Below are 13488 nucleotides of genomic sequence, written 5' to 3'. Positions count from 1 at the left end.
ATATTCCGCTAGGGGGCAGTCTCCTCATACTAACTGTACTGTATTATTTTCCGCTAGGGGGCAGTCTCCTCATACTCATATATCTCAGTGAAGGTAGGACTCTTGGTTTGGAGGCGGAATGAGCCGTCAGTGTTGGAGCAAGGGTAAGGCGGACGCATTTGCGAACGCATAAGGCTTGTTGTTAAGAGACGTTGCTAAGGGAAGTGGATGTATTCAATGTACAAAGACGATATGATTCAAAGAAATACATCACATAGAACAAGATATGCCTCTCTGACATGTGTAGAGTCATCATGAGGTCACACAGGTCTCTGTTTCACAAACACTTTATTGATATTGACACAGTCATCATCATCATCATCATCATCATCATCATCATCATCATCATATTAAAATGAAGGACTAAAGGGCTAGTTCAGGCTAGTAGACTAGTGCTGCCACTATGGCGCCTCTGTCAGAATGAGAAGGAGGAGGCAGAAGATGATACAGTTATTGTAATAATTACAACTAAAACACAGAGGCAATACAGTATCTGAACTCAAACACACAACTTGACCAACTCTTACACACATCCACTCTCTCTCCTCAGGGTCAGAGACTCTGGGTCTCAGAGTTCATCACCAGTCTGACTGATAATATAATGATTCATCGGGATTGTTTCACCATCAGTTGCATTTACAGAAATAAAATAAAAAGGTAATAAAAGAATATACAGACAAATGTCATGCTTCTGTTTTGTCAGTCTATTGGACTTTTCCACATATTTCACAATGAGCAAATAACCAACTGGTTGTCATCAACTGCTGCAGACAGGATCTGAGGCCGGAGTATAAACCTACACTGACACAGTCCTGAAGACTTTACAGTCAGAGACTCCATCTCACAGGACCTGTGCTGCTGCCCTCTAGTGGTCAGAGTGGGACTGACACTACACACAGAGGACACATGGCTACGTAATACAGCATCACAGCTCAAATACCCAATGTGACTGACTCTTATGTACATACACTGCTGCCCTCTAGTGGTCAGAGTGGGACTGATGTAACCAGCAGGGCTCAAACTGGGGACCTCTCCCCTGGATGACCCAGGGTGTATGAAGTGTATGAAGCTTGATGTGTGTAAAACTACATCATGACATCATGTTATGATCCATCATGTTTCAGCCTGAGGTGTTCAGTGTGATCTCTTCTGTAAGTAATTACAGAAAAAGTAAATGACATTTCTGTCATGGCTTCCGCATTTTGGCCAACGAGAGAGTCGTAATCATGTGCTACCAAGCGGACCAATCACAGAGCTTACTGTTGCGTAGGCACTGCCGCGTACGCGAATTTGCGAAACCTAGGATGGTAGGGGAAGGCAGGGCAATACCGCTACCTGATTGGTTGGCGAAGCACTCGTGAAGAGCCCCCTCATTGGCTGGCGAGTCTACCATCTCTTTGCTATAAGACTCTTTGCTATAAGCTAGCAATATTGGGCTAACGGCGTGTGAACGGGTTGAAATGCGTGTGTCTCACGCCCAGAGAAGTTAGAAGTCATACGGAAACATGTTTATTGACTGGGCAGCACAGTGTAAACACAGAGTTCAAGTTTAAACAACTCCGTAGCCTACGCCGTCGATTTTACGCAGAAGCATAAACTGGGCTTTAGACTAGTTTACACAGGGTCACTGAGCCATCGTCCCAAACCCTAAACCCAAACCCTGGGTAGAGGGGCTCAGTGAATGTGGAGTGGAATGTGTGCAGGAGGGTCAGTGTGTCAGAGGAGACGCTGTAGAAGGACAGAGTGCCGGCCGGCCAGTCCAGATACACTCCTACTCTCTGGGAGTCAGAGGAGGGGGCAGGTATGTCAGTTAGCTTATCATTGTGCCTGGCAGAGTAACTGTCAGTGATGTCAGGGCAGACCAGACTCCAGGACTTGTCATTGCGTCCCAACACACAGTCATTACCCCCTCCTCTCCTGCTGATTCCTTAAATCAAAGTGGGAGGAGCTTAAGTCAAAGTGGGCGGAGCTTAAGTCAAAGTGGGAGGAGCTTAAATCAAAGTGGGAGGAGCTTAAATCAAAGTGGGAGGAGCTTAAATCAAAGTGGGAGGAGCTTAAATCAAAGTGGGAGGAGCTTAAGTCAAAGTGGGCGGAGCTTGTGTAAAAGTGGGCGGAGCTTAAATCAAAGTGGGAGGAGCTTAAGTCAAAGTGGGCGGAGCTTAAATCAAAGTGGGAGGAGCTTAAGTCAAAGTGGGCGGAGCTTAAATCAAAGTGGGCGGAGCTTAAATCAAAGTGGGAGGAGCTTAAGTCAAAGTGGGCGGAGCTTAAATCAAAGTGGGAGGAGCTTAAGTCAAAGTGGGCGGAGCTTAAGTCAAAGTGGGCGGAGCTTGTGTAAAAGTGGGCGGAGCTTAAATCAAAGTGGGAGGAGCTTAAGTCAAAGTGGGCGGAGCTTAAGTCAAAGTGGGCGGAGCTTAAGTCAAAGTGGGCGGAGCTTGTGTCAAAGTGGGCGGAGCTTAAGTCAAAGTGGGCGGAGCTTGTGTCAAAGTGGGCGGAGTTTAAATCAAAGTGGGAGGAGCTTAAATCAAAGTGGGAGGAGCTTAAGTCAAAGTGGGCGGAGCTTAAGTCAAAGTGGGAGGAGCTTAAGTCAAAGTGGGCGGAGCTTAAGTCAAAGTGGGCGGAGCTTGTGTAAAAGTGGGCGGAGCTTAAATCAAAGTGGGAGGAGCTTAAGTCAAAGTGGGCGGAGCTTAAATCAAAGTGGGAGGAGCTTAAGTCAAAGTGGGCGGAGCTTAAGTCAAAGTGGGCGGAGCTTAAATCAAAGTGGGAGGAGCTTAAATCAAAGTGGGAGGAGCTTAAGTCAAAGTGGGCGGAGCTTAAGTCAAAGTGGGCGGAGCTTGTGTAAAAGTGGGCGGAGCTTAAATCAAAGTGGGAGGAGCTTAAGTCAAAGTGGGCGGAGCTTAAATCAAAGTGGGAGGAGCTTAAGTCAAAGTGGGCGGAGCTTAAGTCAAAGTGGGCGGAGCTTAAATCAAAGTGGGAGGAGCTTAAATCAAAGTGGGAGGAGCTTAAGTCAAAGTGGGCTGAGCTTAAGTCAAAGTGGGCGGAGCTTGTGTAAAAGTGGGCGGAGCTTAAATCAAAGTGGGAGGAGCTTAAATCAAAGTGGGAGGAGCTTAAGTCAAAGTGGGCGGAGCTTAAGTCAAAGTGGGCGGAGCTTAAATCAAAGTGGGCGGAGCTTAAATCAAAGTGGGAGGAGCTTAAATCAAAGTGGGAGGAGCTTAAGTCAAAGTGGGCGGAGCTTAAATCAAAGTGGGAGGAGCTTAAGTCAAAGTGGGCGGAGCTTGTGTAAAAGTGGGCGGAGCTTAAATCAAAGTGGGAGGAGCTTAAGTCAAAGTGGGCGGAGCTTAAATCAAAGTGGGAGGAGCTTAAGTCAAAGTGGGCGGAGCTTAAATCAAAGTGGGCGGAGCTTAAATCAAAGTGGGAGGAGCTTAAGTCAAAGTGGGCGGAGCTTAAATCAAAGTGGGAGGAGCTTAAGTCAAAGTGGGCGGAGCTTAAGTCAAAGTGGGCGGAGCTTGTGTAAAAGTGGGCGGAGCTTAAATCAAAGTGGGAGGAGCTTAAGTCAAAGTGGGCGGAGCTTAAATCAAAGTGGGAGGAGCTTAAGTCAAAGTGGGCGGAGCTTAAGTCAAAGTGGGCGGAGCTTAAGTCAAAGTGGGCGGAGCTTAAGTCAAAGTGGGCGGAGCTTAAGTCAAAGTGGGCGGAGCTTGTGTCAAAGTGGGCGGAGCTTGTGTCAAAGTGGGCGGAGCTTGTGTCAAAGTGGGCGGAGCTTGTGTCAAAGTGGGCGGAGCTTGTGTCAAAGTGGGCGGAGCTTGTGTCAAAGTGGGCGGAGCTTGTGTCAAAGTGGGCGGAGCTTGTGTCAAAGTGGGCGGAGCTTAAGTCAAAGTGGGCGGAGCTTAAGTCAAAGTGGGAGGAGCTTAAGTCAAAGTGGGCGGAGCTTGTGTCAAAGTGGGCGGAACTTGTGTCAAAGTGGGCGGAGCTTGTGTCAAAGTGGGCGGAGCTTGTGTCAAAGTGGGCGGAGCTTGTGTCAAAGTGGGCGGAGCTTAAGTCAAAGTGGGCGGATCTTGTGTAAAAGTGGGCGGAGCTTAAATCAAAGTGGGAGGAGCTTAAATCAAAGTGGGAGGCGCTTAAGTCAAAGTGGGCGGAGCTTAAGTCAAAGTGGGCGGAGCTTAAATCAAAGTGGGCGGAGCTTGTGTAAAAGTGGGCGGAGCTTAAATCAAAGTGGGAGGAGCTTAAGTCAAAGTGGACGGAGCTTGTGTAAAAGTGGGCGGAGCTTAAATCAAAGTGGGAGGAGCTTAAGTCAAAGTGGGCGGAGCTTAAATCAAAGTGGGAGGAGCTTAAGTCAAAGTGGGCGGAGCTTAAATCAAAGTGGGCGGAGCTTAAATCAAAGTGGGAGGAGCTTAAGTCAAAGTGGGCGGAGCTTAAATCAAAGTGGGAGGAGCTTAAGTCAAAGTGGGCGGAGCTTAAGTCAAAGTGGGCGGAGCTTGTGTCAAAGTGGGCGGAGCTTGTGTCAAAGTGGGCGGAGCTTGTGTCAAAGTGGGCGGAGCTTGTGTCAAAGTGGGCGGAGCTTGTGTCAAAGTGGGCGGAGCTTAAGTCAAAGTGGGCGGAGCTTGTGTCAAAGTGGGCGGAGCTTAAGTCAAAGTGGGCGGAGCTTGTGTCAAAGTGGGCGGAGCTTAAGTCAAAGTGACGACATCATGCGACATCATGACATCATGTTATGATCCAACATCTTTGAGCCTTAGGTGTTCAGTGTGATCTCCCTTAGACTAGTTTACACAGGGTCACTGAAGAGCCACGGTGCCAAACCACAAACCCTGGGTAGAGGGGCTCAGTGAATGTGGAGTGGAATGTGTGCAGGAGGGTCAGTGTGTCAGAGGAGACGCTGTAGAAGGACAGAGTGCCGGCCGGCCAGTCCAGATACACTCCTACTCTGTGGGAGCCAGAGGAGGGGGCAGGTATGGCAGTTGTCTTACTATTGTGACAGGCAGAGTAACTGTCAGAGGTGTCAGAGCAGAACAGACTCCAGGACTTGTCATTGGCTCCCAACACACAGTCATCACCCCATCCTCTCCTGCTGATTCCTTTATATGTCACTGCTATATCAGCCCCTCCCCTCTCTACCTCCCAGTAGCAGCGGCCAGTCAGACCCTCTCTACACAGCACCTGTGGACAGTGCTTAAACCTCTCTGGGTGATCAGGATACGGCTCCTCTCTCCCCCGTGTCGCCTTCCTGTTCTCCTCAGACAGAGAGAGGCGTCTGTTCGCTGTGTTTGGGTCCAGTGTGAGCTCACAGGCATGAGAGGGACAAAATAATCATCAAGTCAATACAACTGGATAAATTACAATATTCACAATGAGATCTTGTCAAGAGTTTGAGTTCATTGAGAGCTTGTCAACAGTGGCACGCGACAGCTTAAACAGTGGCACGCGACAGCTTAAACAGTGGCACGCGACAGCTTAAAGACGCAAGCAATAAGTGCGAGAATGGGAGAATGTTTTTATTTTTTTTATGTTGTCCGCGTTCGTAAATTCGCGCACACTGGGTTCAACCTCACAATGAGACCAAGTCATTTGATTGGACTAGAGGCGGTCTCAGGGACGCTCCGGTAACATTAGTGTGTGTGTAAGTGTGTCTCTGCGGGTGTGTGTGTGTGTGTGTGTGTGTGTGTGTGTGTGTGTGTGTGTGTGTGTGTGTCTCTGTGTGTGTGTGTGTGTGTGTGTGTGTGTGTGTGTGTGTGTGTGTGTGTGTGTGTGAGTGTGTCTCTGCGGGTGTGTGTGTGAGTGTGTCTCCGCGGGTGTGTGTGTGAGACTGTGAGTGTGTCACTGGGGTGTGTGTGTGAGAGGGAGAAACACGGTGGCTGGCGTGGGGAACAGAACAGTCTTTTGGCGCCATACGTTGTTGTGAATTAATATTGACGTGTAAAAGTCTGGGGCGCGAATATAAGACGATGAAACTTTTTCAGACTTTTTTCCGGGGAGAAAACCCCGTCTTATATTCGGGTAAATACGGTTATTCACATTTACTAATATTGTAGATTTACTGTTACATATGATATGAATACAACACTTGTGCTCTGTTTGAACTCTGGTGTTACTGATTCTTGAGTAATATCACAGTCCTGGGGCCTCATTTTTTTTAAAAAGTACTCGAACGTCATCATTGATTAAATGACATAAAGTATGGAAAGAGGGGATGGCCGTTTTAGAAGGGGGACGATTTTGACTGTTTTTATTTCTGGGGGGATGCCATCCCCCCTCAACTCAAGTGCTGCTTATACTGTCATTCTTATTCTTATCAGGTGGTCTTATTCTTATATGGCTGCTCACTCCCTTTGTGAACTCCCAGACACCGGAGAAACTCCAGTATAATTGAGCGCGTGGCCGGGCAAGGTCCGTTGTGGTTGATTGATTGATTGATTGAAAACTTTATTAGAATGTTTGCAGAAGTAGGTACATGAAAGTACATATTACATACAAGGTCAAACTAAGAGGATAAAAACCCAAGAAAGCCACTGGCTTATTTCAATTGGGGTCCTTGATGTGGAACGCACTAGGCATGTTGAAGGGGAGATAGACAGCTCCGGCGTGATATAAAGGAAGACTGAAATACAATCATAAACATCAGTTCCCTTTAAATCTTGAATTCAACTCATTTCCTCGGCTGATAACAACATTGTTAATTTTATTACGAGCCACTTGTATGAATGACAGTAGGCAGTGCGGCTCACATGCCTGTAATAACTCTGCATAACCAGTAGGTAATGTGCGTACGCAAGGTCAATACCCGACGTAGAGCTATGATCGTTTCAGTTGGTCAAGTTGTGTGTTTGAGTTCAGATACTGTATTGCCTCTGTGTTTTAGTTGTAATTATTACAATAACTGTATCATCTTCTGCCTCCTCCTTCTCATTCTGACAGAGGCGCCATAGTGGCAGCACTAGTCTACTAGCCTGAACTAGCCCTATAGTCAAGTTCCTTCATTTTAATATTATGATGATGATGATGATGATGATGATGATGATGACTGTGTCAATATCAATAAAGTGTTTGTGAAACAGAGACCTGTGTGACCTCATGATGACTCTACACATGTCAGAGAGGCATATCTTGTTCTATGTGATGTAGAATACCCGACGTAGAGCTATGATCGTTTCCACGGTCAAATCGACTCATGTTGGAATTGTATAAATCTCTACTTTGACTTGGTTTTCTACGTACGACACGGGTACGATCAAAATTTGATCTAAGTACTTTCTATAAATGAGGCCCCTGTTCTCTACAGCTCTACACTGTACAACACACGCTGCCTCAGGAAGGCCTCCAAGATCTCCAGAGACCCATCCCACCCTGGGTACGAACACTTTGCTCGGCTGCCCTCGGACAGGCGGTTCAGGACCATGTTCGCAAGGACAAACAGACTGAAGCTCAGCTTCTACCCCAGGGCCATTCAGGCCCTGAACACAGCAAAGACCTAGGTTCTAGGCCCTGGACAATCTAGACAATTTGATGGCAGCTACTAGATTGAAATCAAGTGCAATACTGAAACACAACTGTGAACATTTCAAACCTGCAAACTGCGACACTTTAAATGAATGTGCAATAACACTATGTGCAATATGACAACCCTCGGGTACATAAGGTTCAGAGATAGGAAATGTTAGAATAGGTATAGCATAGCATAGAGTACAGCACAGTGTTTTATTTGTATAGTATAGTATAGCGGATAGTGTACATAGCCTTTATTTATGTAAACCAGCTCTTTTCCCTTCTTGTTTTTTGTTTTTCTTTCCTAGCACCAGGGGAGCCCCCCCCCCAAATTTCGTTGTTTGGTACCTGTACTATATCAATGACAATAAAGACCATTCATTCATTCATTCATTCATTCGTTCATACAGCGTTGGTGACTTACATTTGATCAGCCCAGGCTTGAACCAGCACCCTCCACCAGGGTCCACACTATATCAACCACAGAAGAACATACAGTGGTTGGATGACACACTCACAATCATGTGGGAAATAGATACTGTGCATTAATCTCATTGATGCGTCCAGCCACATATTCAGCCTTTACCTGAGTGTCTGTAGTTTACAGAGTGGATCTTTCTGTACATCAGAGAGCAGCGCCAGTCCTGAGTCTCCTGGGTGATTGTAGCTGAGGTCCAGCTCTCTCAGGTGGGAGGGGTTAGACCTCAGAGCTGAAGCCAGAGAAGCACAGCCTTCCTCTGCAACTCCACAGAATGACAACCTGGGGAAATAGTGTCACTCCATCTGATATCAAGGATCTGATTGTTCCTCTCTAATGTACATCTTTACAGCTTTAAATCCTCAAGCAGCAGTTGAAAGGCTAGACACATTGTATTTAAGTGAAGAACAACTAGTGCATCATAATGACCCAGAATACTCATGCTTCTACACCCCAAAAGACCTCACCTCAGTGTCTGTAGTTGACAGTGTGGACTCCCCAGTCCAGCAGCGAGCAGTTTCACCCCCCCGTCACGTAGATCATTATGACTGAGGTCCAGCTCTCTCAGGTGGCAGGAGTCTGAGCTGAGAGCTGAGGCCAACGCTTCACAGCACCTCTCTGTGAGGTCACATCCGTTCAGCCTGAATGAGCAATAAATACAAGTCATTTTGATTCAGAGAAAAAATATGTGATGTGTTCCATCATTTCCAGTTGCATGTCACCACATGTCATATAACATTTAGTTTTTCACACCAAGTACTGTTTGTTAGGGTTTGTTATGAAGAGGATTTTTTGTTGTATTTTTCATCAAGCAGCCTACTCACTAATTACTATTCTACAATGCATTTTCAAAACCCTGAAATCGTCCTAATTTACGTTTAATTAGAGTAATTCTGTCCATCTACTTACAGTGCCGTCTTAGAGGCTGTGAGCACTGGCAGCAGCCTCAGAAGACCCTCCTCTGATCTGGAGTATTTCTTCAGGTCAAACACATCCAGCTCCTCTTCTGAGGTCAGCAACACAAAGACCAGAGCTGACCACTGTGCAGGTGAAAGTGAGGCTTCTGAGAGACGTCCTGAGCTCAGGTAGCTTTGGATCTCCTCCACTAGAGAATGGTCATTCATCTCATTCAGACAGTGGAACAGATTGATGCACCTCTCTGGAGAGGGATTCTCCCTGATCTTCTTCTTGATGTACTTGACTGTTTCCTCGTTGGTCTGTGAGCTGCTTCCTGTCTGTGTCAGAAGGCCTCGTAGGAGATTCTGATTGGACTCCTGTGAGAGGCCCAGGAGGAAGCGCAGGAACAGGTCCAGGTGTCCGTTCTCACTCTGTAAGGCCATGTCCACTGCACTCTTGTGTAAGTCAACTAGAGGTTTGCGTGTGAGTGATGACCATAGTTTCCTGAATGATGATTTCTGTTTGACCAGTGGATTCTCATGGCTGTTGTTCAATGTGAGGAACACATATAAAGCAGCTAGAAACTCCTGGATGCTCAGATGCACAAAGCTGAACACGTTGTGCAGCCCACACTCCTCTCTGAAGATCTGAGTGCACACTCCCGAGTACACTGAGGCGTCTTTGACATCAATGCCACACTCTCTCAGGTCTTCCTCATAGAAGATCAGATTGCCCTTTTCCAGCTGTTTGAAGGCCAGTTTTCCCAGTGACAGAATGATCTCTTTATCCCAGTGTGGATCTCTGTCATGGTCTCCAAGGTACTTCACATTCCTCTGTTTGGTCTGAAACACCAGGAAGTGTGTGTACATCTGTGTCAGAGTCTTGGGCATCTCTCTTCTCTCTGCTCCACCCAACAGTCTCTCCAGAACATCAGCTGAGAGCCAACAGAACACTGGTATGTGGCACATGATGTGGAGGCTCCTTGATGACTTCATGTGTGTGTTGATTCTGCTGGCCAGGTTCTCATCACTGATTCTCTTCCTGAAGTACTCCTCCTTCTGTGGGTCGTTGAACCCTCGTACCTCTGTCACCCGGTCAACACACTCAGGAGGGATCTGATTGGCTGCTGCAGGTCGGGAGGTTATCCAGAGGAGAGCAGAGGGAAGCAGATTCCCCTTAATGAGGTTTGTCAGCAGCACGTCCACTGAGACTGACTCTGTGATTTTGACTGTTTTTATTTCTGGGGGGATGCCATCCCCCCTCAACTCAAGTGCTGCTTATACTGTCATTCTTATTCTTATCAGGTGGTCTTATTCTTATATGGCTGCTCACTCCCTTTGTGAACTCCCAGACACCGGAGAAACTCCAGTATAATTGAGCGCGTGGCCGGGCAAGGTCCGTTGTGGTTGATTGATTGATTGATTGAAAACTTTATTAGAATGTTTGCAGAAGTAGGTACATGAAAGTACATATTACATACAAGGTCAAACTAAGAGGATAAAACCCCAAGAAAGCCACTGGCTTATTTCAATTGGGATCCTTGATGTGGAACGCACTAGGCATGTTGAAGGGGAGATAGACAGCTCCGGCGTGATATAAAGGAAGACTGAAATACAATCATAAACATCAGTTCCCTTTAAATCTTGAATTCAACTCATTTCCTCGGCTGATAACAACATCGTTAATTTTATTACGAGCCACTTGTATGAATTACAGTAGACAGTGCGGCTCACATGCCTGTAATAACTCTGCATAACCAGTAGGTAATGTGCGTACGCAAGGTCAATACCCGACGTAGAGCTATGATCGTTTCAGTTGGTCAAGTTGTGTGTTTGAGTTCAGATACTGTATTGCCTCTGTGTTTTAGTTGTAATTATTACAATAACTGTATCATCTTCTGCCTCCTCCTTCTCATTCTGACAGAGGCGCCATAGTGGCAGCACTAGTCTACTAGCCTGAACTAGCCCTATAGTCAAGTTCCTTCATTTTAATATTATGATGATGATGATGATGATGATGACTGTGTCAATATCAATAAAGTGTTTGTGAAACAGAGACCTGTGTGACCTCATGATGACTCTACACATGTCAGAGATGCATATCTTGTTCTATGTGATGTAGAATACCCGACGTAGAGCTATGATCGTTTCCACGGTCAAATCGACTCATGTTGGAATTGTATAAATCTCTACTTTGACGTGGTTTTCTACGTACGACACGGGTACGATCAAAATTTGATCTAAGTACTTTCTATAAATGAGGCCCCTGTTCTCTACAGCTCTACACTGTACAACACACGCTGCCTCAGGAAGGCCTCCAAGATCTCCAGAGACCCATCCCACCCTGGGTACGAACACTTTGCTCGGCTGCCCTCGGACAGGCGGTTCAGGACCATGTTCGCAAGGACAAACAGACTGAAGCTCAGCTTCTACCCCAGGGCCATTCAGGCCCTGAACACAGCAAAGACCTAGGTTCTAGGCCCTGGACAATCTAGACAATTTGATTGCAGCTACTAGATTGAAATCAAGTGCAATACTGAAACACAACTGTGAACATTTCAAACCTGCAAACTGCGACACTTTAAATGAATGTGCAATAACACTATGTGCAATATGACAACCCTCGGGTACATAAGGTTCAGAGATAGGAAATGTTAGAATAGGTATAGCATAGCATAGAGTACAGCACAGTGTTTTATTTGTATAGTATAGTATAGCGGATAGTGTACATAGCCTTTATTTATGTAAACCAGCTCTTTTCCCTTCTTGTTTTTTGTTTTTCTTTCCTAGCACCAGGGGAGCCCCCCCCCCAAATTTCGTTGTTTGGTACCTGTACTATATCAATGACAATAAAGACCATTCATTCATTCATTCATTCATTCGTTCATACAGCGTTGGTGACTTACATTTGATCAGCCCAGGTTTGAACCAGCACCCTCCACCAGGGTCCACACTATATCAACCACAGAAGAACATACAGTGGTTGGATGACACACTCACAATCATGTGGGAAATAGATACTGTGCATTAATCTCATTGATGCGTCCAGCCACATATTCAGCCTTTACCTGAGTGTCTGTAGTTTACAGAGTGGATCTTTCTGTACATCAGAGAGCAGCGCCAGTCCTGAGTCTCCTGGGTGATTGTAGCTGAGGTCCAGCTCTCTCAGGTGGGAGGGGTTAGACCTCAGAGCTGAAGCCAGAGAAGCACAGCCTTCCTCTGCAACTCCACAGAATGACAACCTGGGGAAATAGTGTCACTCCATCTGATATCAAGGATCTGATTGTTCCTCTCTAATGTACATCTTTACAGCTTTAAATCCTCAAGCAGCAGTTGAAAGGCTAGACACATTGTATTTAAGTGAAGAACACCTAGTGCATCATAATGACCCAGAATACTCATGCTTCTACACCCCAAAAGACCTCACCTCAGTGTCTGTAGTTGACAGTGTGGACTCCCCAGTCCAGCAGCGAGCAGTTTCACCCCCCCGTCACGTAGATCATTATGACTGAGGTCCAGCTCTCTCAGGTGGCAGGAGTCTGAGCTGAGAGCTGAGGCCAACGCTTCACAGCACCTCTCTGTGAGGTGACATCCGTTCAGCCTGAATGAGCAATAAATACAAGTCATTTTGATTCAGAGAAAAAATATGTGATGTGTTCCATCATTTCCAGTTGCATGTCACCACATGTCATATAACATTTAGTTTTTCACACCAAGTACTGTTTGTTAGGGTTTGTTATGAAGAGGATTTTTTGTTGTATTTTTCATCAAGCAGCCTACTCACTAATTACTATTCTACAATGCATTTTCATAACCCTGAAATCGTCCTAATTTACGTTTAATTAGAGTAATTCTGTCCATCTACTTACAGTGCCGTCTTAGAGGCTGTGAGCACTGGCAGCAGCCTCAGAAGACCCTCCTCTGATCTGGAGTATTTCTTCAGGTCAAACACATCCAGCTCCTCTTCTGAGGTCAGCAACACAAAGACCAGAGCTGACCACTGTGCAGGTGAAAGTGAGGCTTCTGAGAGACTTCCTGAGCTCAGGTAGGTTTGGATCTCCTCCACTAGAGAATGGTCATTCATCTCATTCAGACAGTGGAACAGATTGATGCACCTCTCTGGAGAGGGATTCTCCCTGATCTTCTTCTTGATGTACTTGACTGTTTCCTCGTTGGTCTGTGAGCTGCTTCCTGTCTACAAGGTAGAGTTGTGTTTTAAATATACCATATGAGCTGAGCTCCTAGAGCCAGTTACACAGGAGTGTGGCATTGTGAAGGACAGAGTGTTAATGAACCTGTCTTTGTTTCATTCAGGGGATCCCCATTACCACGGAGGGTTGGGGTGCGCTGGGAGGAGGAGAGTGGGGACCATGTGGCCAGTCCAATATAATATATCTGTATTGTAGCTTTTAGGTTTTTAGTGGCCATCTCCCTCCAGAATCCACTCTCCTCCTCCTCCGTGGGCAAGCCTTCTAGGGAGAGTTGCAACACTGTCTGTTGCTACAGTTACACTACAGTAATGATAAATATGTGCTGAGCTCCTAGAGCTGAAGATGATGTGATTATAAGCTGCTGGACAATAAATGATTGTTGCATTGTGTGTCT

General features: G+C 46.2%; 1 protein-coding gene across 1 annotated transcript; it reads right to left on the bottom strand.

Moving 5' to 3' along the window:
• Nucleotides 1–1643: 1643 nt before the first annotated feature.
• Nucleotides 1644–12967, bottom strand: LOC308153184 (NLR family CARD domain-containing protein 3-like; the record flags this gene model as incomplete). The annotated part of the gene is made up of 6 exons (XM_080526270.1): nucleotides 1644–1817; nucleotides 4792–5317; nucleotides 8096–8269; nucleotides 8455–8628; nucleotides 8897–10144; nucleotides 12753–12967. The coding sequence occupies 6 exons, from the start codon at nucleotides 12965–12967 to the stop codon at nucleotides 1644–1646; spliced, it is 2511 nt and encodes an 836-aa protein (XP_080382396.1).
• Between the last annotated feature and the right edge of the window lie 521 nt (nucleotides 12968–13488).

The sequence above is a fragment of the Nansenia antarctica genome (assembly GCF_963989245.1).
Source record: "Nansenia antarctica genome assembly, chromosome: 3".
NCBI classification, from domain to species: Eukaryota; Metazoa; Chordata; class Actinopteri; order Argentiniformes; family Microstomatidae; genus Nansenia; species Nansenia antarctica.
The sequence above is the reverse complement of the archived record's forward strand: the minus strand, read 5'-3'. Positions and strand labels throughout refer to the sequence as shown.